The sequence below is a fragment of the Phoenix dactylifera genome, chromosome 4 (genome assembly GCF_051530095.1).
Source record: "Phoenix dactylifera cultivar Ajwa chromosome 4, Ajwa_hap1_PhDact_Kaust_v1.1, whole genome shotgun sequence".
In the NCBI taxonomy this organism is placed as follows: Eukaryota; Viridiplantae; Streptophyta; class Magnoliopsida; order Arecales; family Arecaceae; genus Phoenix; species Phoenix dactylifera.
Window position 1 is genome coordinate 46,953,685 of NC_143193.1, and position 26,256 is coordinate 46,979,940.

At 37.0% G+C, this 26,256-nt stretch overlaps 3 protein-coding genes across 3 annotated transcripts; 2 read left to right on the plus strand and 1 right to left on the minus strand.

The window, feature by feature from the left end:
* Positions 1–4,376: 4,376 nt before the first annotated feature.
* LOC103714607 (fructokinase-1-like) lies at positions 4,377–6,478 on the plus strand. The gene is made up of 4 exons (XM_008801918.5): positions 4,377–4,892; positions 5,479–5,811; positions 5,945–6,061; positions 6,193–6,478. The coding sequence occupies exons 1-4, from the start codon at positions 4,488–4,490 to the stop codon at positions 6,319–6,321; spliced, it is 984 nt and encodes a 327-aa protein (XP_008800140.2). The 5' UTR covers positions 4,377–4,487; the 3' UTR covers positions 6,322–6,478.
* A 3,336-nt stretch (positions 6,479–9,814) lies between these two features.
* LOC103714617 (S-adenosyl-L-methionine-dependent methyltransferases superfamily protein) lies at positions 9,815–21,360 on the plus strand. The gene is made up of 11 exons (XM_088720154.1): positions 9,815–10,051; positions 11,499–11,596; positions 12,926–13,030; positions 13,134–13,194; positions 13,362–13,437; positions 14,195–14,720; positions 14,810–14,920; positions 15,654–15,776; positions 17,852–17,958; positions 20,391–20,465; positions 20,954–21,360. Exons 1-11 carry the CDS (start codon positions 9,942–9,944, stop codon positions 21,053–21,055), a joined length of 1,494 nt encoding a protein of 497 aa, XP_088576280.1. The 5' UTR covers positions 9,815–9,941; the 3' UTR covers positions 21,056–21,360.
* Positions 21,361–21,914: 554 nt separating this feature from the next.
* LOC103714623 (B-box zinc finger protein 24-like) lies at positions 21,915–25,955 on the minus strand. The gene is made up of 3 exons (XM_008801942.4): positions 25,369–25,955; positions 22,527–22,835; positions 21,915–22,453 (listed from the first exon to the last, which is right to left on the minus strand). The coding sequence occupies exons 1-3, from the start codon at positions 25,549–25,551 to the stop codon at positions 22,220–22,222; spliced, it is 726 nt and encodes a 241-aa protein (XP_008800164.2). The 5' UTR covers positions 25,552–25,955; the 3' UTR covers positions 21,915–22,219.
* Positions 25,956–26,256: the final 301 nt, after the last annotated feature.

The window sequence follows — 26,256 nt, forward strand, 5'->3', positions numbered from 1 at the left end:
CAATATGTAGGCATCTTAAAATGCTTTATATCATTATCAATATCATTTACCATTGTTTTAGAACATTGATAGTCAATTTTACACTAGTTGTATGTGTGTGTGTGTGTGTGTGTATATATATATATATATAGAGAGAGAGAGATTAACTTGATTACGCTCAAGTGGATCTCCACTCAGATTTGATTGGGTCTAGATTGGATGATAATGTTCTATATTGATGATCTAAGTCATTGGATGTAATTTACTATCTATAAACTGCTTGCATAACAAAAATCATGTGATTTGAAATCTCCTAGATCTTGTATCAAGTAGTCAAAAAATTAGACAATCAGAATAATATAAACAATACACTTTTTTTTTTATCAATGATGCATGGCCTAGTAGTCTCTAAATTATATGATTTTTGGTGTGCAAGCAGTTTAGAGTAGTAGTAGATCATATCCAATGGATCGGATCATCAATATAACTCGTCTGTCGAAAATTCGAGTCGTTAAATATAACTTACTATTTCCAAATTGCTTACACACAAACCATCATGTGATTTGATGATCCTAGCCCATGCCTCAAGTGGTAATAAATTTAGATAGTTTATAAAGAGAGAGAATTTGACTTGGATACACTTGAGTAGATTTCTTCTCAGATCTAAATTGAGAGATGGTAATTCCACTTTGATGATTCGTATTACTGGTTATGATCTACTATCTCTAAACCATTTAATATGTAAAAAAAATTGTAGCCCATGCATCAAAAATATGCAATGTTTTACATTAATTAAAGTATGCATTTTTTGAATGGTCTCCTAATCACATAATTTTTAATGTGTAAGCAATTTAGATATAGTAAATTATATTTAACATCCTATATCATCAACGTGGGACCCCACATCTTGCAATCCAGACTTGTCGGATCTAGGTAGTGATTTATTCAAGTGTAACTAAGTAACTCTCTTTTTTTCTCTCTCTATCTTTATACATACATACATACATACGTCGAGGTTAAAATTTGTTAATCTATTTCTTTACCTAATATGCGCTGAATATGCTAAATAAATATTAATGTACACTTGTAGGTTGTTGAGATGAAAAGGCGATTGGAAATATAATTATTGATTAGGAGCAAGTAATCAAGAAACAAGAAATCCCCCTTTTTTTCAACAAGAATATATTGCTAGTTACGATTTAGTTATAGGTCTTCTATACCAACATTGCTATTGGCAATAGTATAATAACATTTTCCATTGGAAACACTAATCAAAATGTTTACTATAAGTCTGCAATTTAGACACACTAAATAATGTTATAAAGATAGTGTCTAATTGCTATAAACATTAATCTAATTTTAGGGTTTGGATAAATAGCTAATAAATAAGTGAACAAATAAGAAGGTTTAAGGTGATGTAGGTCATGGAGGCATGTCTACTATATTGACCTCTAATTAATGATTTGCCTTTCATGGTGTATAAACATGAGGTGGTGAACCTTGAATGGATATTCTCTAGTCATCTGAAAACTAGAAACTAACAAAATGCAGAAAGTCAATAAAAAATAATATTTTAATTATCACAAAAAGAAATGAAAAGGCAAAGTCACCACCACATAATATTTTTAGGAAAATTCTAACATAGTATACCATTACCTCCTTTTGATTAATGGGTCCTTTTTATAGTTAGCAAAAGACAGAACCAAACATATGCCATTTTAAGTAAAACATTTGTTCACATAGAGGCATTTAAAAACAAATTTACTGTTTGATTTCAAATGGTCAAATGCCAGACAAGACATCTCCTGATTAAAATTATATGTGACTATTGGAAGCTAGAGAGGTTTCTAAAAGACAAAATATCTGGTATAAACGTTGTAAAAATAATTAAAAAAGAGCCAATGGTTAGTGGGTAACTTTTTTGGAATCATATAAAATAATATTAACTTTTAATTTGTTCTAAAGCATCTTGTAATTTCCAATAACAATCATAAAATTTTGATTAATAAAAATATTCATGACATTAAAGTTCTAAAACATTTTATTGATATATATATAAAACTTGGGTTTGATATTCCACCTTACTATCCCTCCGACATTTGGCCACATTGTCGCCCAACCTCCTTGTAAAAAAAAAATAATAGAGGAAGCAAAACTGTATGTTGCAGCATAGTGTAAATATGCCACATTATTATATTCATTTAGTTTCAATAGAATAAAATTAATACAAAAGGCAAATATTGATCTCTTTTTTAAAAAAACATCCACCAAGGATGGTAATTTATGATCCGACCCGTCAACTCGATCCGCGTATAACCTGCTTTAAGCAAATTTGGATTTGAAATGAACGAATTTAGGTCATAAATGGGTCAATCCGTCTAAACCTGTTTATTAAGTGGATTGTGTTCAGATTTAAAACCGGTTTAAAATCTGTTTAACTTGTTTGAAATCTATTTAATTAACTTGTTTCTGACATGTTTAATCCGACCTGCTTAATTTATTTAACCTGTTTAAATCCATTTAGTCCGTCTAACTTGTTTAACAAATAAGTTATGTGAATCAAGTCATATTAGCTGTTTAATAAACATATTGAATTCAAATTTGAAATTTTAATCTGTTTAATAAATAGATTGGATTTAGGTTGATAAATTTTTAATCTAACCTGTATCTAATCTGATCCCTATCTAATCTAACCCAAAGCTACCATTCACCTTCCACTTTTGGGTCATCCACCACGCAGCTCTTAAAGTGGTCCAATCTCTATCATCCATCACCTGTACAAATCTCAAAGCAAGTGCGCCACCTACTGTTTCATAATTTGTTCTCCATATACATACATACACTACACATGGGCTCATGCATCCGGGATGCGGGCCACCAACTGTTTTTTTTTGTATATAATTCTCGGCACGTCCGTTGTTTCGGCCGTGGTTTCCAAAAGCTGAGTCCATTTTTTCAGTGGTACGATGGGTGCATGGGCTCCCACCCATGACCCACCCCCTTTGAGATACTGTGCGTCCACTCTTGCCTTTCCTTTCCTGCCTCATCTACTTAATATATTATTTTATCTATAGCATGCACACACCGACTCTTTCGTTAACTGCTGCTGAAGTCACGGGGGGGGGGGGGGGGGGGGGGAAGAAGAAGGAAGAAGACAAGCGAGAAAGAAAACTCTCCATTGGGAACCCTAAAGACACCATCGCACTAATGACGGTCTCCATCATGATTCTTGACAGGACTTTAGCTTGACGAAGCAGTAGGGTCCAAACGAGACCGAGCTGGCAAACGAGTGTCGTTTCCCATTATTGTTGCACTCCTGGAGCATGACAAAGGAGAGCCACTGTAACAGCACGTACATATTTTATGCAAAAAGTTTTTTCCTTCATTCTTTATGAAAAGTTGACACTAATGATCCTCCTGTTAAGAGCAAACACAAACCACTGATAGCAACGTAAAAATATTTAGTTGATCTTGGTCCGAGGGAGAAAGAGAAGGAAAAGCATTCATTCACATTGAACATTAGATTAATCTTGAACACCAAATATGATAGTAAATGCACAATCCTCTCCTGGTATCACATTATGTGCACATCCTTCTAAATGTTAAGCCATGTAGATATGCTTAATAGAAGATAAAATGGAGCATTTATTATTTAATTTATGAAAAGGTTTTCAAATGAGAATGGGTGTGGTTATCCAAATCTCCCTATTTCTCATAAGATGAAAAAGGAAGCCTTTGATATGATCTCTCTGCCGGCTGATATTCATGCATGCGCTTCCGATCATGTTTGTACCACACATGCATACACAAAAAGAAAAAAGAAAAAAAAAATCCGTAAGGATAATGGTCCACAATTTATCCAGTATTTTTTTTGAAATTTATCTTATTGTTTTACTTAAAAAAAAGAAAGAAAGAAAAGAGGATTGCCATATAGATATTATCCAATAAATTTTTCACCTACATTTTTTTTTTAACAACTTAACAAAATGCTTATCCAAATATACCCACCACCAACCCCCACTTTTTTTTTTTTTTTTTTTTTTGGTGAATCATTAGAGATAAAATGGGCAATAGAACTTTTGATAAACAACCCATTCCTTGTATGGTATACAAAATTGGTGCTCATCCAAGTATGACGAGGGGTGCGCCAAGCAGTAATTTTCAACTATAGTTCTATTAACTACATCCAGCATAGCCAACCATATACAATTTTTTCAAATATTTATTCATAGAGGCTAAGATATAATTTCTATATATCTTGACTCTTTCCAAAAAAAAAAAAAAAAAAAATCTCTTAATTATCTCATCACCTTTACCTTAATTACCATTTTATTAGCATTCAGACGGTCCAAAGCCGACCATTTAAGACTCTCTTGGTCCCTTCTGCTTTCTTCTCTTTATATCCATCCATCCCTCTCTTCCATCTCTTCTCTCTCTCTCTTTCTCTCCTCTCTTCACGTTTCCTGTCAGGTCTCTTCTTCGTCGAATCCGAAGAAGAGAGATCGACGATGGCCATCGCCAACGGCACCGCCGAGGGCTTCGTGGTGAGCTTCGGCGAGATGATCATCGACTTCGTGCCGACGGTGGCTGGCGTGTCGCTGGCCGAGGCCCCGGGGTTCGTGAAGGCCCCCGGCGGCGCCCCGGCCAACGCCGCGATCGCGGTGGCCAGGCTTGGCGGCCATGTGGCCTTCATCGGGAAGCTCGGCGCCGACGAGTTCGGGTTCATGCTGGCCGCGATCCTCAAGGATAATGGGGTCAATGATAAGGGCGTGGTCTTCGACGACACCGCGAGGACGGGTCTCTCCTTTGTGACGCTTCGGAACGACGGCGAGCGTGACTTCATGTTCTACCGCAATCCAAGCGCCGACATGCTGCTTAGAGAATCCGAGCTCAATCTAGATCTCGTTAGAAGGGTAACTCCCTTTTCAAGTAGCTTCTATATTTGTATTACGTTTTTGTACATAAATTCGTATCTGCGATGAATATCGATGATCTCCATAGATCTGTTCTAGAAAAGGGGATGGGATTAGGTTATGGCATACAGTGACTGCGATCGATACATACATAGGTCAAAGAAGGCTGCAATCTGATGTCCCTTGTGTACTGTAATTTTCGGAAGCATCAGATCTGATCTGTACATGGATTTCTGCATATTTTACGGAAAATGATGCAGTTCATGAGGCATTTGATCTAATCAGCAGTCCATCATCCATTAAAAATACCTTCTGCGATCATGGTGATCTAAATTATATATCTTTTGGGGAAAAAAGATCTACTTTTAGATGATTGTTTTTTTTTCTTGAGGACTAAGGAAGATGCATATTTTCTAAATCAATAATCTATTTTAGACTCCTTTTTTTAAAAAAAAAAACAAAAACAAATGTTTCAATCCCTTAGCTTCGCATTCTTGCTGTATGATTTATTTTCTGAAATTATGTTCTATTGACTTTTGTTTCTGATATTAATATTTTACTTTTCTATGGATGGCCTTAATTTCAGGCTACAATTTTTCACTATGGATCGATAAGCCTGATTGAAGAGCCTTGCCGGTCGACTCAGTTGGCGGCGATGGAGATAGCAAAGAAGGCAGGGGCATTGCTCTCTTTCGACCCAAATCTCCGTCTACGACTCTGGGAATCCCCAAAGGATGCACAGGCTCTTATCATGAGGATTTGGAAGCAATCCAACATCATTAAGGTCAGTGATGCCGAGGTTGAGTTCCTGACCAACAAGGACGCAGTCGAAGATGATGCTGTTATGAGCCTGTGGCACCCGGAATTGAAGCTTTTGCTGGTGACTCTTGGGGGGAAGGGATGCAAATACTACACCAAGGTATCATGACAACTCTAGAGTTCACAAACAATAGTATGATCAAGTGAATTGGAAGAAGAACAAACTCCAACAACTTCTTGTAGGATTTATTTCTCTTGTCATGTTTACACAGTATTTGTTTCTTTGATTATAGGACTTTCGAGGGACTGTCAAAGGGATTGCTGTGAAGCCAGTCGATACGACGGGGGCTGGCGATGCATTCGTCGGTGCAATGCTTAGAAAGATCGCTGATGACCAATCTGCACTGCAAGTGAGTTATGGCATGCAGTATTGGTGTCTTCAAACACAGGAGCCTGTTAATACCTTACATGTGACAGGGAAATATAGAAGTTAGATATCAAGTGACATTTTTCTTACATGGGATCCTTGTGTTAACTGCAGGATGAGAAGAAACTGACGGAAGTGCTGAGATTTGCCAATGCCTGTGGAGCTATAACGACAACCAAGAGAGGAGCGATTCCTGCTTTGCCCAAGGAAGCTGAAGTCCTGGAGTTGCTGGAGAGAGATTAGAACTCTTGAAGATTTCCTTTTTGTTGTCCATGTCTCTTTGTTAAGCTTGCTGCAGTCTACCTAGTAGTTCACAAAGGCCATCCCCTGTCGTTGTTCCCTTCCTTTGTTCTCCTTGTACTCCTCTCTGTGTGTTCTATCAGTTTGCTTGGCAGTAAAATTCAAGTTGATCTTTGCATTGTCGCAGACTTTTTTACTCAGAATTTGCTCGAAACTGCATGGCGAAGGATCGAAAAGATCTTCCTGATATTTGCTATAACTTTGTTAGATTTGTTAAAAAAAAAAAAGAAGAATGCATTGGCTTGTGCCTCTTTCTTCTACGAGTACGTAGTTCATGTGAAGGGTGGTAAGTTAATTATATTTAGAATAACTTTATTTTTTGGGTCAGGAAATACCGTTAATGTAGTACGTATTGTTATAAGATTTTGTGGGTACACGCGGCGAACATGCAAGCGACCCTGTTAAGTGGGTGCAGTAGGATTCGTCTTGGTCGTTTGAGATGGCATGAATAAAATTTGCTAAAAGGTACTTGAAAAAGCAGATGGTGGATTCAGAAATCTAGCATCACGAGGATGAGTTTTTTGAAGAAAATATATAATAATCAACACCCAATTGGATTGCATGGAAACATTGTTAAAAATAGATCATAAAAATATATCTTAAAAATAGATCATAAATATATAAGAGATCGGAACTTGAGTTGTTCTGAAGTGAAAAGGATAGGCGAATAAACTTAAAATCAGTCCACGTCAATATGAATCATAGAAGGCGTGGATATGACATATAGAAATGTCATCCTCGATGCCTAGTCAAAGCCTAAGTTGATCTCACAATGCAAGAAGATGTGAAAATGGCATGCCTAATGACATGCTATGCTACACTAATGCGTGCTTTTACGCATGCGAGTGGGTATTTAAATAATACATGGAATATCAAAATGTCAACGAGATGTATTTTTTTATGTCTATATGGTTTTATAAATACTCATATCAATGTTGATTGATATGCAGATACATGCATGCATAAATGCAAGCGCACAGCTACATATACATGTGTATGTGTGAGGATGCTTAATTTGGTCGTAATTCTGCCTCTTAAAGAAAAAAAAGGAGGAAGAATAATGCTTCTGGGAACAAGTAAAAGAAAAAAATATTTGCCGCTTACCACTCAAAAAAAAAAAAAATGGCGACAGGTTTCTTGCTGTCCAAAGATACTATTGGATGGCTCTGAAGCCAGCTTGCGTTGTGAAAAAGTGCAGCACTTTACAGGGTGCTTGCACGCTGGAATAAAGGAAAACGAAACAAAAACAATTTGACATGTCCTTCCTGTGCTGATAGTATCATGAGCTAGCTATGTGTCTTTTTGTTTGGTTACTCATGAAGGGTCTACATCTTATGACCAAAGCACATGAAAACAACACTATGCATCAGTTGTGATCAGATCTATCGAGATTAGAGAGAAATTAGTAAGTTCTAAGATTACAATATCGGCAATACGAGGCGATAAGACATATCAAGTATTGATATGGTACAAGCTGCATACTGGTTCAGTACCGATACAATACGGTATGATGCTGACTGATACGACAAATCTTGATAAGTTCAGAAGATCACTACTATAAATAGGAAACACAACATGCAGTAACCAACGTTCGTATCGGTTGGTTCGTTTTAGGGAACACATGATAACCATGAAATCTCACCTCCTGCAGCACGTAGCCTCTTTGCATGATCACAAACCAGACGGCCATATATCCAACTTTAAATAAAGCAGCAGGCAGTGAAGAGAGGTTTAATCAATGTAATTCCAATGACCATGGACAAGGTATTCCATGTCAAAGCTATAGAATACTCAGTCATGTTGTGCAAGGGATCATAAGCATTTCAGACAGGAAATATATCAACAAGGTCAAGGTGCATATATACACTGCTCCTTAATTTGCTTGCAAACAAATGTAGAATATCGATCCATTTCTTGTCTTATTTCCAATATATTGCAGATTACTGGTCTAAGACCGTGTCACCGTACGTCAAGCTTCAAGAAACTTTAAATCTGTAGCAAAAAAAGAAACGTCAAATCAAACGACAGAAGAACATATGAGAAAAGCCCTAGTAGATGCAACCAAGAAACATCGGTGCCGAGCCTTGGAAAGAAAAATTCCACGCTGAAACAATAAAATGGATTAAAAGTTAATCTATAACAAATTTGGATTCAAGGTTTGGTATCTTTTAAAAGTTTAAATGAATTTTACTGAGATTCTAACATGATCATGATCATATGGGGATTATGAAAAAGCAATCTGAGCCCTATCAAATGAGATGCAACGGCCAACTACAACATCCAGGCTTATACACATGCCTCGGAACCAATCACAATCCACACGAATGGTTGGCCATTCAAAATCATCCACGAAACTTTCAATTTGCCGATCAAGGTCTGCCATAAGATAAGCCTAAGAAGCGTGCAGGCAATCCTTCGAATTTCAAAATCTTCCACAGTTGATAGCGCCTGAACCACGACTGCATACAGTTTCCTAAATTGCACCTGCAAAATATGTGAGGCTTGATGCACGCGTAAAATGGTCGCGCGTGATTCTTCAAACATGTTGGGCTTGCCGAATACGATTAACCCATGTGCCCGAATTTTTTAGCGTCAGGCATCAACTTTCGATAATACAATCCATTCCCAAAAAAACCCCTCGAAGTAAGTACTCTAGAGCTCTAATAGACCATCGTGCTGTCGCCTCTTAAACTTTCTCTCTTTTTTTAATATTGTTTCAACTTAGGTATCGAAGAGTCCTCCACCAGACACTTTGCAGTAAGAGGACTCAGGGCCGGCCCAACCCTTAGGTGACTGAGACGGTTACCTAAGGCCTTGACCCAAAGAAGGCCCACCGTAGAGAAGGCCTCAAAGACAAAACAGAAAGAAAAAAAGACCCCCCTTAGTGAATTTGTCTTAGGCTGGCCCACTGTAGGAAAGACCTCAAAGATAAAACGGAAAGAAAAAAAGACCCCTCTTAGTGAGTTCACTTTAGGCCCCCAAATGCATTGAGCCGCTTCTGAGAGGACTTCTTCGTCTTTGTTATTCTAGGTTGAGCTTGGCGACGGGTCGGAACCTCAAACACAATCTCTACCTCCTAATGCGGTTTCAGGCATATTGCTATTCTGCACGGCCTAAGCATCTTACTGCCAAGCTCTCCAGCAGTCTTTCCTACTCAACACCTCGGTCGAACTAAATTGCAGCGGCAACGTATATCAAAGTTTGTATGGATGGATTTCACAAGCCATTTACCCATGAGCAACTAGGATTAGAGAAGCAATCACATGGCTATTTTTTCACACAAGAATACATCATGTCACAAGAACTTCACAAGAGTAAACGTTTTGTGAATTATATTTGAACCCCTGAACCCTGGGTCGGGCCCAGCCCCTAACAGCCATCGCCCGGTCCAACCGTCCGGTCCGGTGAGCCTCTAAACTCCATTACCCTCAAAAAAAAAAAAAACCCTTATGCTCTCGAAAACCCTAGCCCTCTTCCGTTTCGAATCGAAGAAGGGCGGGCTGATTGGAGCTTCTTCTTCCCCAAATCAACGGAATTACGTGCTTAGATGTTAGCGGAAAAGGATGGCGGACGCCGTGCTGCTGGACGAGAGCAAGTTCGAGTCTACGCTTCAGCTCTGGGCTCTTCGGATTCCCCGAGAGCTCTGCAAGTCCGTCAGCCACGTTCTTCGCGGGTAGTTCTATCGTTCTATCTTTTCCCTCTCTCTTTCAGTGATTTTTAGTGCTAAATAGCAGCGATTATGCCCATCTAATGCTAATTCCATGCTTTGCACTTTATGAATTGGTTTCTTGTACGAAGAGATGAAAAAGGACAATGAGCAAAATACTGCGATCTTATTTGTTGGTTAGTTCTCCATGAAACTAGGGAAAAATTCTCCTTTTTAATAATTTATTAGTTCTTCATGTATAATGTGATATGAAAATGTTACCTCTAAAAAGTAGAGTCGAGCAGAAAACTTGACTTGTGATTCTGGTATTGATGATTTATAATTTCTTTTGAATTTGTTTCCTTATGGAAATGCCTGATTAGTAATATTGAATGCTACCTCATCTTCAGGGTTACTTGCAGAAGCTGAAGACTTCACAAGGTTTTATAACCCTCAAGAAAAGAAAAAGGACCTTAGAGGTTTTATTTGTGGGGAAAGGGAAGGGCTTGGCCAATCATAATTTGTTTACTTTGACAATGTAGAAGAGAGAATGAGATAAAGCAAAACCGTGAAATGAGATGAGCTATCATATTACCTGATTAGTAATATAGTATAGTACATTATCTTCAGGTTTACATGCAAAAGCCAAAGACTTTCCAATGCTTTATTGGGGCAAAAGGAAGTGCTTCGCCACTCATAGTTTGTTTAGCTAGACAATGTAAAACTAGAGAGAATGAGATAAAACAACAATCAAGGAACGAGATGAGGTGTCATAATGTTAAACAAGATACATGACCTAGAGATCACTAAATAGTTTTAAAAGTCCGAAGCTAGTTGACCAATGGCCAACGAACAACATCACATCTTGACCAATAAACCACAGGAATTGACAATGTGGTGTAGAACAATACTCATTTTGATAAATACCTACAATTGAATCATGACAATGTGAGCGTATTAGGAGAAGAAATCAATCGACTTATAGATATAGGATATGAAATCCTTAGAAAATCAAAAGCATAAGAAAACAATCAAGCATGTTGCATTACTATATTCTTAATTCATAAAATAATAAATAGTAGCCAAAAATTGTTGAAGGACATTACTGAAGTAATGCTGTTCATACATATATAATTAGCCCAATCAGTGGTATAATTTATATGTATTTTTTCCTCTGCTAGAGGGACGGAACATGAAGGTTGCACAAATTCATGGCAAGGACACACTTGAGGGATGAAATCTGAACTATAAATTTGTATCTGGGGGTTTTGATTGGTTTTGTTTTTGTTACTTTGTTCCTTTTTGCTGATTAAAATGAACCAAAAACACACTTTCGTGTGTTGTGATTCGATTATGGTGTACATGCCTCCTGAAAAATGTATCTTCCAGAAATCTTATGCTAACTTGTTTCATCAGCTTTCATGTATGACTTTTTCAGTTTACAGACATTCTAAATACTTATCGTCCTTGGCAGATATCTGTTAGACAAAGCTCGTGTCAAGCCCATTACTGAAGATCCAACTTCTGAGAAAAATCGCTTTGTTATTTTATCAGAAAGGATTCAAAACCCTGGTAAGCATATTATTTATGCACAAAACCACAAGGTTGATTTACCCATCTACTTCAGCGAGCCCCTATTGTTTTGCCTTATCACTGTCCTATCTAGCTCTAGATAGTTTTTGTCTATGTTGTGGATAATAAGTAACAAGGTTCACACAAGGTTAAGCTGCAAAGTTTTTGTGGTTGCCTTCTTGCATTATCTGTTTTAGTCACTTATTGTTCTGTAAATTTTGACTTTTTAGCTTTTGCCCATGTCGTGGATGAGATAAGGAACAACATTTATGAAATTTGAGAAGAGGATTATTATGAGGTTTACACAAGGTTAAGCTGCAAATTTTGTGGTTGCTTTCTTGCAGTATCTGTTTTAACCACTTATTGCTGTAAATTTTAATTTTTCAGGGAAATTCTGAATATATAAGACGCATATTATTAATTTTGATAGATCATTGGGAAGGCAATTGAGCATTTGATTTCTATCGGATGACATAAGGAGTAGAAATATGTGTTTTTGATTTTAGAAAATCACTGTTAGTAAGAGTTTCATGTGACTAAGTTGCTTAGTTGTCTTAGCTGTGTCATATGCAATATCATTTAAATCACTATTGTCCACTGTAAATCTTAATTAACTTTCTAGACAAGGGTTTCTGAATGCATCGGATGCCTAATACTAATTGTCCTACAATCTTGACAATTAAAAGCCAAGTAAGAATTTGAAATGCTGGATTTATGATTTTTCTGTTTTTGGTGTGAGAATAATAATTTTATTACTTTGTAATTCAGCAACTAATATCTTGTTATGGTAAATCAAATTGTCACTTACTTTCCATTGAATGATACCAATTGATTGCCACAAAGAAAGGCACTTTCAAAAGCATCATGCTTGATATGCTCCTGAAGTTTCTCTTTTGGTCTTCATTTATTTATATTATCAGTTTTGTTATTTGTATCTGTTTGTTGCAAAATTTGCCATTTTAGTAGCGGACCCGTACAGGTACCATGCTAGTACAATATCGGTACCTGCTATATGGGAGTCAGTACGACCCCATATCGAGTCTCAGTTCAGTATCGGTACAGTACGGTACATCCGGTATAGGATGGTACACACTAGTATGGTGAATCTTGGTTGTTGGGTACCCTTGACATTAAGAAAGGATAGATATCAATCAAAGAATAAAAACAAGGAAATAAGAGACTTGATATTTTATCAATGTGTTGTATCTGTCATTTGTGTATCTTATACTGCTAAACATTACAATTCAATTGGGTTTTCTCATAATATACAGTTCGCATTCTTCTCTTGTTTCTAGTATTTACTGGTGAAGAATATTTAAAATGGAACAGATTTATCTGAGATACAAGATCGAGTACTAGATGCACTGAAGGAATTATGCAACATTGAAGTAGTGCCCTATTCACTGACACTTGGATATTCCTATTGGGGTGCAGGTCAGCTGTAAACCAGACACTCCTCTTGCTCAACCACTTCAGTTATCTAATAATCATATATCCAACAACTGTCTTTTTTTCTAATTCTTTTCTTTGTTTATAGACCATATTCTGAAGCAAATATTGCCCCATGGAGTGGAGGTGCCTTCTTCTTTTGAAACAATAGTTAAGTATTCTTTAATTTTTCGTATGCTAAACTGCTCTGTTATTTGTTCCTTTTATGTATTATGTTGTTAATGATTGAAATTGGCAGTTCACATTGTAAATAATAATTAATTTATGATGCCTAAAATTATATGCCTTGTTGAATTAACATTACCCTCCTATCTCCAGGTCATATTGCTCATTTGAATATTACTGGTGACCTGCTTCCCTACAAAGACGTTATAGCGAAGGTTATCTTTGATGTATGTCTGCTTCTGCTTCATTCTTAATATTTACCTGAATTATGTGGCTCCAGCATGAATTTTAGAATGAAGTAGGACTTTTTGCATCACATATGCCCAAGTACATATATTATACATCACAAAGAGATGCAAGCATGTGCAGAGATATGCCTACAAGGCTGCCAATCAATGAAAAAAAAAAGTAGTAGGGAAGATCGAGGTGAAGAAGAGTGATCTTCGCTGGTGTTGCTTACAACTAATTGACGTCCAAATAGGTGGCTAAGATAAGATTAATAATATAGTAACGATCTTCTTAGCTTGCTTAAACATCATTTATAGGTGAGACCTCTGATATCCAGCGGAAGGATCCGCTGTAAGACCAAATAAGTATTGGTGATTTTGCATCAAAAAGATGCTGATAAGGCATAATAAAGAATGACTCTCATAAGACATAATAAAGAATGACTTATCCCGGTCTTAACATTCACATGTGCATTCCAGATCTTTTTATTTTTTTTCTCTTCTTTTCTTTTTTCATGGGGTTCCTCCCCTAAACTAAGTTGTTTTCAGAAAGCATATGTTGCATGTACATTTTATTTGTTTTCAGGATAATATCTTCTTTTCCCATGTTTGTCCATCATGGTTCAAGATAAAAGTTGCTTACATACAGGACATTTTGCTCTTCTTGCTTAAAGTATGTTCTGCATTTTGTGCTCTCTTTCTAGTTTGTGAATTACTAGAAAAATTATTTAGTACCTTTTCTTGGCTTTTTATGCAGAAAAATCAACCAAGAATCAAAACCGTGGTGAATAAAGTTGGAACCATAACAAATGAGTTCCGAGTGCCAAATTTTGAAGTTCTAGCAGGAAATGATGATATGGTCACTGATGTGAAACAGTATGGTGCCACATTTAGACTCGATTACAGCTTGGTATACTGGAACTCAAGGCTTGAGCATGAACACATTCGATTGGTTTCACAGTTCCAGACAGGAGAGACCATTTGCGATATGTTTGCTGGTGTTGGTCCATTTTCAATTCCAGCAGCACAGAAAGGATGTGTTGTATATGCAAATGATTTAAATCCAGATAGTGTTCATTATTTAAAGATTAATGCAAAGATCAACAAGGTGGAGGATCGTGTTTATGCATATAACCTGGATGCTAGAGCATTCATGCACCAGATGATATCTGTGCCTGATTCAGAGATTAAACCCGAATCTCAGGACACTGTACTCATAGATTGTCAAACAAACAATTTGATAGCTAATAGAGAAGGAAGTTCTGAACATGGAAAACAGACTGGTATCATGTTGCCTAATTTGCAGAAGGCTTATCTATTATCTTATAAGTTATATTCTCGCATTAAGTTTATATATATATATATATTGCAGTTGATAATAAGGAAATGCTCGATACTGGAAGAAATGTTCAAGATCGTCTGGATGATTCTTCAACAATAGCAAATGCTGCTGCTAAAAGGCGGTCTGAGATTTCTGATGATGGTAAGTTGGTGGATCCTTCAAACAATGGTACTGAAAGCTTTGTTTGATGTATAATAATTATGATGATATTAATGAAGCTCAGTTCTTTCCTAGTTAAGTGTAAGCTGCAGTGGAAGGTTAGCAATTACAATATTGACAGTCTGGAGATAGCATCCATTACAGAGTTAAGTAAAAGATGCACTATTACAAAAAAAATGGGTAAAGGATGCCCTCATAGGCGGGAGTTGAAAGCAAGGATAAAGGAAAGCTTAAGGTGGTTAGCGGACCTAATTATCTATTAGGGTGGTCTTGAAAGAACTCAGGTATACGAAAATTAGACATGATTGTTGTTCCGGTCTGTTTTGCATCAGAAATACTTACGGACCTTTAGGACAGCTCTGAGTGTTAAGTCAATAGGGGCTGAACTATGTCCATTCATGTAGCTTTACTGTCCTTACTTTTATGGATTATGAAAAACAACCTTTATGATTAATTTCTACTACAGACCTTCTTGACTTTTAAAAAAGAGCGTCCTAGTGCATGAGGCTTCCACATTTGCAGAGTCTGGAGAGGGTTAGATGTACATAGACCTTCTTGACTTGGCTTTTTGTTTCGAATCCATGACATCCAAACTATTATGGAGTAACCTCACCATTGCACCAAGGCCTGCCCTCGACTTTTAAGAGTTTTTTTTTTTAAAAATATAGTAGCGGCTTCTGTGATAGAAACACTGAAAATGGTTGTATAATTGCAGCGAGTGTGATAAAAGGAAACGCTAGCAAGAGAATCAGAAGCTTCAAATTGTCCATTCCCAAGACATATGAGCATGTTGATCATATTATAATGAATCTTCCTGCTTCTGCTCTGCAGTTTCTTGGTGAGTTTTGTTTTTACTGATATATTGTAATTTATAATTATAATTTTATATTGTATGCATTTTTGCCTATTGACTTGCATAGAAAGGAAGTGTTGTGCAATGCAATATTATTCTGGATATGCAGAGAATTCTTTTTCTTTTGTCCTAATGTTCTCTTGAAAACATCCAGAAATGCATGGAATTCCTACTATGTATTTGCTAATTCTTCTGTAGGTAAACATTTGCACCTGCACATGTATCATTCCTAGAGTTGCACATATTGAACATGATTTCAGAGGAAGATAGATGAAGTCTTAGTTTCAAATTTTATGGCTAAGTCCACCCGCACCCACTATCAACCATTCTCTATCTTTGTTCTGCACTAAGCAGAATAAGAAACTAATTTTGAACAGATCTAGTATAAGCGCATGAAGGAAAGATTAGTTTTTGGACTGTTGTGTAAGCTATGCTTTGCGAAGAATTGATGGACAAAAATGAAAGGAAGGTAAAGAGATTGAAAGATAAATGAAGAAAAAAGTGGAGAGTGAAAGATGGGAAAGGGAGGGCCCAATGGAGTGATCTGTGACCATGACAATTCTCTTAATCTAGTACAATTCCATGCTGAGGGCCAGGATACAAGTACTCTGCCGTAAAATGGTTGGGATATATATGACATTCTGTACTGAGCTTTATTGTAATCAAATTACAACTCAAACAACCTAATAACTAAATGAACCCTTAGTCACCCATTAAGTGAATGCATAGACCAATCACACGGGCATCTTCCTTGAAGATGATGCATATATCAGTTATGGCCATCTTGCTCATAAATCTTGTAGATGCATCTTTGCACCATACTTAAACAAGGATAACATTAGGTTGAAATTTTTTCCATTTTATAAAAGAGAAATGAAATATATTTTGTTGGCATTTAGTAGCCACATTCTTGGTCACCTTTTGGATTATGTACTTCTCTCAAGAGAGCTGTTGCTCTGTTTTGGCTGAGGATACGTGAAGTTGTGTTCTGTGGCCATGTCTGCTGGTTCCAAAATGTGCTAGGCAGTGACATGGAAAGTTTTGCCCGGCTGCCATGTTATGAGACATCATTCTTTTGCATGTATGCTATTTTTTGTTACTTTCAGGAAGAATTATAGAATTCCAAAGAGGTTACCAAGATATGAGAAAAAATTGAATTACCAAAGAGGTTATTTTCAGTAAAATGTGCACACTATTATGAGAAACACATGGACATATTTCAGAATTCCTTTTTTGAATTTCTTTAAGCTCCATACCAGACACCCAAAGACCTTGAAAAGAAACAAAAAGGAATGCATGGAATCCCTTGCCATTGCTTATAGCCATCATCAACATCAACTGATCAACCATGTCTTATTGCACCTTCCACATACCATCATAACGACAGTAGTTCAGTGATGTTTGTGGCATGATGGTGCGAATATTTCCTGAAATGCCGTGAATTGCTCCGAATTGGACGGTTTGTAGCAGAATCGGGGCAAACCACTCGGTTCGCACCGGTTTGAACCGGTTCGTCCCCCTCTTTTCAAAAAGCTTGAATTTACAGTATGCCGAACTAGAGTGGACCGTCCGGTTCACCCTGTACCAAACCGGTACCATTTCGAACTGATAGCCGATTGGTATGTGTGCCGGTACCGGTTAGGCTCACCTTGATCTACGTGGTCCCGTTGTCACTTGCTGCATTATTTTAAATTGGTGGATAACTATTTTGACAGTTTATACCAATGAATCAAAAACACACCAAACTGCCAAAGTGAAAGTATCTTCTAATATCTCATCCTACATATGCAAATGATGGTTGCAGCATTTGGTGCCTTCAAAGAGTTAATTACTCCCAAATCTTCTCCTGATCTAATAGTCAGTCACATTATGTATCTAATCTCTACTGGGATCTTTTTTTATATGTATATTTGTATGTAATTAGGTTATTTTACTCTTTATAAACTTGCTTTTTGCTATATTTCTTGTTCAAGTTTTATTCTTACTGAATTACATGTTAAGTCCATAATATATGATTAATTTTTGTCTTATTTTCATGATTGTTGGTAAATGACATACAGATGTTTTCAAGGGCCTTCTCCCAAGAAAATACTGGAAAGGACCTTTGCCCTGGATACACTGCTACTGCTTCATACGATCAAATGAAACCACAGAATCAATATTAGCTGTGAGTTCCTGCAGAAACTTCATTGCTGTATATTACCTGATATTTTTTTTACTGCTTCCGCTAGATTGCATGAAAAATTATTTTGTTGAACATCAAATTGATCATCTTCTTTCTTTTTATGGTAAAAATAGAATAGTTGCTGGGATGCTTTCCCATTTTTGTCAATGATATGAATCCAAGACCCTGATATGATATGGATTTTAGATGGTACAATGCAGTTTCTATTTGACAAACTGAACAAGATTTAAGAAGTTTATTCTTCAGATTTAATGGATCCATAAAGTATGTTTTATTATTAGAATGGAAGTTTGGTATGCCATTCGTTTTTGATTAAAAAACAAACATTTAGCAGGCAGGAGAGAGAACGGCATTCAGTAGGAAGTAACAACCAAATAAGGCATTCAACTTATTAGAGTGTCTGGCTTTTATGCCATAAGATTGTATAGACTTACCATCATTTAACAATATACAGTAGCTGTGCAACATCATTTGTGTTGATTTGTCGACTAAAGGAAGCTGATCATAAATTGTTAAATTCATATTTTTTCTTTTAACTTACAAATATGTATAAGCCATCTAGAAGTATTTTGAAGTGGCTATCTTATCATTGGAAGGCAGAGTTTCCATTGAGCAAGCAAAAGGTAGGTTGCAATTTGTTTGAACGGCATTTTTCTCAGTAGCTTGATACACTGCTCACAGCCCAAGATTATATCAATATTTTAGTTCCCAAATTTGCAGCCATTCCTGTTTTTATTAATTCCAATGGTTTGCTGATTCTGTTTCTCACTTTGGAAGAGCTGTGAAAAATCTGATTGAGAGTATTTGCCTTGGGTTCCTATGTGTTTGTATGCAGTCCTCCGACCTCACTTTCTCAATTAGCCTTAGTATAACGGGATTCGATTTGCGAAAAATCACAAAGGCTTTAGCCTGAATTCCTCTTGTGTTAGAAATGATAGCATACTTTGCAAGCATGTTTAATTGGATCATGGATCGGCGCACCCTAATTCCCATCCATTTTTTGAGTAGGTCAGCAAATGGAAGCCAAGCTGAATTTTTCTCCATTCAGATCAGGTTGAAGATATATATATATATATATATATATATATATATATTTGAGTATGTATGTATGTATATATGTCTGTGTATGTGTATGGGTAGAGAGAGAGAGAGAGAGAGAGCTGGACTTAGCTATACTCGAGTAGATTTCCACTCAAATCCGGTTAGGTCTACATTGGACAATGGGGTTCCCATATCGATGATATGAGCTGTTGGATGTGATTTAATACCTCTAAACTACTTACAAAAATTGATGTGATTTGGAGGACCTTGGCCTATGCATCAAGTGATCAAAAATATATATATAATTTAATTTCATGTAGACTTGATCAGATTTGAGTGAAGATCTACTCAAGTCTAGCCAGGTCTAGCTATATATATATTATAAACATGATATGCAAGAAAGAAAAATTAAAAAGAATAGTGATAGTTTTGACAACCTATTGCATATAATATTTTTGTAAAAGCTGTGTATAAAATTTAATCAACAACATAAATTGATGATCAATCGCACAAAAGTCATTAATGAAAGCAAATTAATTTATTAAATTGAAGAAGCATTATGAAGAATACTGTGTATTAGTTGCAGATTTGTTTAGGTTGGAATGAGGGTACTTAGCAATGTTCATAATACCATTGTGTACCATTCCATACTGGGCGTACATACTGATGCTGAACTGATACTTAGTACAGGGAGCATACTAAGTGCCAAAAGCTGAACTAACCCCAGTAGTAGGTGTATATGGGATCTAGTACCGAGTTTGTGAACCTTGGTACTTAGTGATCCAAAGAAAATCTAATTTATAGAAATTCAATACGTATATGGTGTGTGTGTGTGTGTGTCATTTGCACTTGCGCATGTGCTTGTGCCTTTCTATGTATTTATGTGTATTGACATATGGATATCTATGTATATATGTATAATACTATTTTAAAGTATTGAAATCCATACTTCAGTTATGATCCAGGAAGGTGGATGAACTATAGCCTTCAGACAGAACTTATAGCTGCTGCCTCATTTGGTGCTGACTTAAGTGTTACCATGGGAATTCACCTCAAGAATATGTTCTTTACTGCCCAGGAAACCATTAATAATTTAATTCCTCTTAGAATTATAAACATTTATATAGATTTAGTATAATATATGCTAATTATCGCTGCACTGCATGATTAGCTGGAGACTCTTATGGAGTTTATTTTAGCATACATTCCATCCTCATTTTTTTTAAGGTAAAAATATTTCGATGTCATAAAACCAACTAAAGCATACTTATTGTATCTGTCCTTTTCATATGTATCTGCATAATTTAGCTTCCATGTTATTGTATATGTACAATCACTATCTGAAAGATTATCCCCTTTCTTGTTCCCTCCAGGAGGCAGAGAAAGCTTTGAATGCTAGGATAGCAGAACCACTTTTTCACAGGGTTCGTGATGTTGCTCCTAACAAGGTATAAAATTGCTTGAAGTCTTTTTTGAAATTGAAAAATGCCAAGGAGTCTGAACCCATTACCAAATATTTTCCGTTCACAGCTCGCTTGCCATTGGGCATGTGCATAGTGATTCACTACAATCCTTGTGAATCACACCAAATCCCTTTTGCCACGGCGCATGCCATCTATCCACAGAAAATACTTGGTGATATGGTTGGGTCTGTAGCATTACTCTTTTAGGTGGCATGGCATGGTTTGTGCTTCCAGCAAGCTCTTTGTGGAGGACCTACATTTTGTGGTTCCATCCGACAGATGGAATCAAGTTTGGTAGCATAACTTATGATTTCTGCCATGCATTTTTTCTTTATCACCATAATTTGTTTGTTATTTTCTATAGGTTTAGAAGTTCTAAGGTCTAAGAGAACTTTAGATAATTTTACAGTTTCACAACTTGCGAACGTATATATTCTTTGTACGACTTATGTATTTTCCCCCTCTTTTTACAGGCAATGTATTGTTTAAGCTTCAGGCTGCCTGCAGAATCATGTTTTCAAGATGTTGAAGATGCTGCCAAACCTGTGAGGACTGTGGATCATAGCCTAGCATGAAGGAAAACCATTCTCTGCTAAATATGTTTTCCTCGCCATCCTAACTAATGCTATAGAAAGACCTTCATTTTAACATGACCTGGAGTACTGCTATTCCAAATGCAGGTACAGGGTGGCCCTTCCATATATGAATTTGCATTGTACGACATAAAAATTTCATGCTTCTGTAACATACATACATCAACAGTCTATACTAAAATTTTGCTAGATTGATTTATCATAGATTCTTTTTGTAATGAATACACTGAATGCTAACACACTGATTCTGATTTCATGATATATTTTTATAAATGCCATTATGATCCTGAAGGTATTTCTGTAATGAGATGGATGTGGGACCATCAGCATTTTGGTGTCCTGGTTTGCATCAGAGATTGGAGCAGGAGCTCCATGATTTCGTATTTTGCATCAACGGGGATGCCTCTGAACTTCAGTTTTTTATTTTTACATGTTGAGAGAGAGCCTAGTAAGATTTGAAATGTTAGAGAACCCCTCAAGGAAACGTTGATGTTGGGGGGAATAAAAAATATCACCAGCACAACTGCTGTTTTCTTACAATCTTTGGGAATGGTAAGCTGTAAGCGTAAGTTTTTGTCCTGAAGGCACTCAGAAAGCAACAGGCGTCTGAAGTGGTGCAAGAAACAAAGCATCATCGTGCGAGCTTAGACAGCGAACTTAGATGGAGGAGAAAATGATCAAACTTGCTGCAGGGTTTGATGAATGCTTATAAAGAGGAACAGTACACATCTAAAACTAGGGCTTCTATATTCTTTCAGTTGCTTTCTCAGCTTATGTAGTACAAGCTGGCTTCTTTACCTGTCCCCAGTTGAGCAGTCTTCGAGATATATATCCCAAAATCTCACAAACCCAATGCCATTCTTTAAACAATGACGTGTGAAGTTACAGTAAACACATTAGGAAAGCAAATTCAGTATTAATACAAGCCAATCTTAACCATAACGGCACTGAAGATATCAGTAATATCGCCGCACTCAAAAAACTTTTTTCTACCCAAACATCTAACATCAAAGGTAATACTGTCTGCCAAGATTAATCTGTCAATATATCTATCTGCATTTCTGTAGAAATGTAGATAGGCGCACAGATGTGCATCTCTCTCTGGAGATCACAAATGTACCAATACAGAGATTGGCAGGCTTCAGTTTATCCAAGATCAGGGACAGTGAAATACTCCTCATCATCAGAGAGTTCAATTCTTGGCTTCTTGTGGGAAATGTTACTATCTTTGTTCGATCTGTAGAACGCTGCATTGCTTGCCTGCGAGGTTGGAAGCTCAGGGACTTCGGCTGCTGTCAAGGTTCCCTTGGGCATCTGGTCATTGAAAACACCGATGTCGGCAAACCATTCCAACTCTCCGAACCCGATAGGAGGCACGCCCTGCAATTGAATGAATTGACAGCTTCAAAACCTCATGTCTGCAGAAACAAATGGAGAACTTCAACACTCTCACCTTGTCACCGGATTCATAGTCCGACAGCTGGAGGAACTCATCGACAGCCCATGCTGCTGAGGGTGCGAATGCTGATGAGGCAGCTTGTGTTGCTGGAACCTTTGGAGCAAGGTGTATTAGGCTGTTGTTTGATGGCTCAGACTGACCCTTCTTGGTGTCCTTGCACACTGAACTCGGGGCAACACGGATGCCGGTAGCTAGATAGCGCTGATGATCGCCGGAGAGGGTACCAGCAACATGGATAGGCTCATCGCACTCCCGGCAGAATAGGGCTCTATCCTCTACGCAGAAAATAAAAGCTGCCTTCTCCTACCAAAAACATCAAAACCAAAAAAAGAAGGGAATGGTGCATTACATTACCATTTCTTCATTTGCCATGGCCTTGGACAAGTAGTTACTAGTACAAGACATAGCATATTGTTGAGTAGTGAGTTATGACTATCTAGAAATACTCCAGCTAAAAGAGATTAAATGCTTTAGTGCAAGGAGAGGGTATTTTCAGAAATTGTTATTTGAGCATTCTTTTATAAGGCAATTTTAGAAAGAGAGAGTTAATAGAAGTGCATGCATGACATCAGTTAGGGTATTTGTCATCTTTTGTATCTAAATCTATTTATCTCAGATCTAAATACATCTGACATCAGTTAGGTGCTGTTGACATTTCTTGCACAATACTTTGGCTAATGTATTGTTCACATTTCTTGCAATATGCTTTGGTTAAGATGTGTCATGTCTTCATTACCTTTGAACAAAAAAAGGTCTTTAACATGGTATTGGGACAAATGAGTTCATATAGCCAGCAATGCAGCCATCGTATCCAAAGCACTACCTAAGATCACTATAAAGGAAAGGACAATTCTAAAAATTTAGGCATAAAATAGTATACTCCAAGAGCTGCTTTGATCAATGGAGGTCAAAACAACTGCTATGAATCTAATAAATTACATTATGTATAATTTCTGCTCCCAACTTGATAACTCGAACTTGATTGATTATTATAGCTGCCTCATCATCTATTCTATAAATATCCAATTATCAATAATCATCTAAGAACCTCTCTGCTCCAATCATCATCTATTTTACGATTTTCTGGTTGCTTTAACCTTCAGAACTGCCATAAGGTACCTGTGTTCCTTTCTTTCTTTTTGGTAGTTAGTATTATTTATATGACTGGTTATAAATTTATAAATTTATAATTTTGACTTTGTTTTAGGCCATGAATCCAGGATTCCCTACCTTCCCATCCCAGCACAAAATTTTATGCTTTAAACCCAACCATTTGCACCATGGACTATGTTAGTTTGGCATACAGGAGTTCCTAATGTTCATAATAGACTAACCTAGATCTGTAACAATCGCAAAAAAGAATCGGGAAGTTGAAAAGAAAATTAACAAGTAAATTAAACTATTTTTTCATTAGATACTCATCCATTATCAAGCCATTTCTTTCTCAACTACCTCCTTTCTTTGAGATCCCAAAAGAGACTAATGTGGAAGGGTAATATTCTCAATTTCAGTAGTCTTCCTTAAAACTTCATGAAGAAGATCAATCCGCCAAGAAAGTCTCCAGATTGTATTCGGTGCTGAACAAATGATTTTCAACCTAATGAAAGATGCAGGTCTCTTCAACATTCCATAATTTCTTTATTCACCCATATTGCAGTTATTTTCATGAAGAAACAAGCAACAGAGATTCTTTTCATATAGAGAAATTATATGGTTTATTTTGTGCTTGATGGTAGTTCCTCCCAATCTTCATGATTCATTCACTGTAGTGATGTAACAAATAATTCTGAACAATAGTTGCTGCTGGACCTATTTTTAGTGGGACAAAGTTTGATAATTACCAGCTGCATGATGCAGACGAAAGACATAGGATATATACTGTAGCTTAATCTCAAAAGAGGAAATTTATCTTTAACTAATTATTTGGGATATTATGTGAATGTAGTGTATGTATAAGTGACTGGAGTCTAGTTTGAGCTCAAGAACAAGCTGCTTTAATAAAGATGAGGTGCAGGTGCAGTCCCAATGAAAGCCCATATGGTAATACTTTTCTGTTCCTTTCTTTTCTTTTTCATGAAAGCCCATATGACCAACCCAATCTTAAAGAAATGATGGTTGATTTGTTCCTTTGTTCTCTTAGAGGTCAAGATTGATTTATTAATTGCATCTACATGACATGGATTTTTGAACCAATAGTATCTTCAGAGCAAACTTTCTGGGCCTAAACAACATTTTAGTCCTGAGCGTAGAAAGGCTCATCACTCTGTGACACCCTATACTACATAGATGTTGAGGTGGTAAAGTCTCAGTGTAGATTCAACTCATACAAGAGACTTAGGTTTGATCCTACCCTCACCCTGATTTTGTTCCACACTTCCATCCATCTTAATTCTTTAACAAAGAAACAGAATCTAGAAAAAAGAAGGCACGGGTATCGACTGTAAAAAAATCTGTTTATGTAAATTTTTAGCGTAAGGGATGCATCAACTGCAATTGATCAGCACCCAATCATAAAAATCAGCTCAACAGATGTCTATACAATAACTAATGATGATCCTTCATGATGGTTTTGCTTTATAAATTTGAAAAATATTTACACATACTTAAAAGCAACATAGATGCTAGTTTCCATAGAAAAGACATCAAAACAGGTTGATGCAGAAGATACAGCAGGAAGATTAAGTCACAGTGACAACCTTAGCTATTCAAATATTGTTATTCAGGAAACAAAAGAAAGCACCAGCACTGAAAGAAACACGAAAACTAAAACATCACAGGGTAAAGATGGATAGCCAACGAGAAATGGAAGTGAGGATTCAGTAGTTAATTAAATTACTTGGCAGATGTCGCAGCGAGGGAGCTTGTTGGAGAGGCACTGGAGGAGGAGCCTCTGGTGCTTGCTCGCAAGCTTGTTCGCCGCATGGATCTCTATGTCGCAGCTTGCACAGAGTGCTGCCTCGTCGGCGCAGCATATTACGGTCGCCGGCGCCTTCTCACAGGCATCACATTGGATCTTCATATCTCCTCCTTCAACACTTATTTCCTCTGAGATTAAGTTCCCTCCTTTCTCTCTTCTTCTTCTTCTTTGTGCTCAGATTTCTACTGATCTTTAGAGGTACCAACCAATACGGTAGCTCGAAAGTAACAAGAAGGCTGTATGGGTATCCAAAAGAAACACAAAAGAAGGTGGTTGGTGGTTGGAGAGGAGGAAAGGAGAGAAGAGGATGGGAGGAGAGAAGGGAAGTCTAGGAAGTAACTGGTTCAATGGACCGGATAAAAGTCGCTTATAATTGTGGTTCTCTGCTTCTAAGTGGTTGCTTTTGATGGTGCTAGATTTTGGATGCTGATGGAGCTGGTAGAGGCTTTAGTTGCTCCGGGGAACTGGTGGCCGAGAGCTCTCTGTCCTTTATTAGATTCAACAATAGTATCTTCTCATCCGTGTTGCATTTTAGATCTTTTTACTGTGTTTTGGATAATAACAGAATCGAAGCCCTTCATCTAGGAGGGCGGCCAAAGTGAGGCAGTGGATGGAAAGAGATGTCAATCTCAAAGACATCATCCATGACGCTCTCATTGTAAGAAGTGTTTTTGAAATTTGAGAACAACCATTACAAATCTTTATTGCCTGGTCCTTAAAGCCTTTCCCGCTGAAGAACTCAGCGGCTATCAACTTGAGTGCTCTGCCCGTTGAAGAAATCAACGGACGTTGGTTTCAAAACCATCT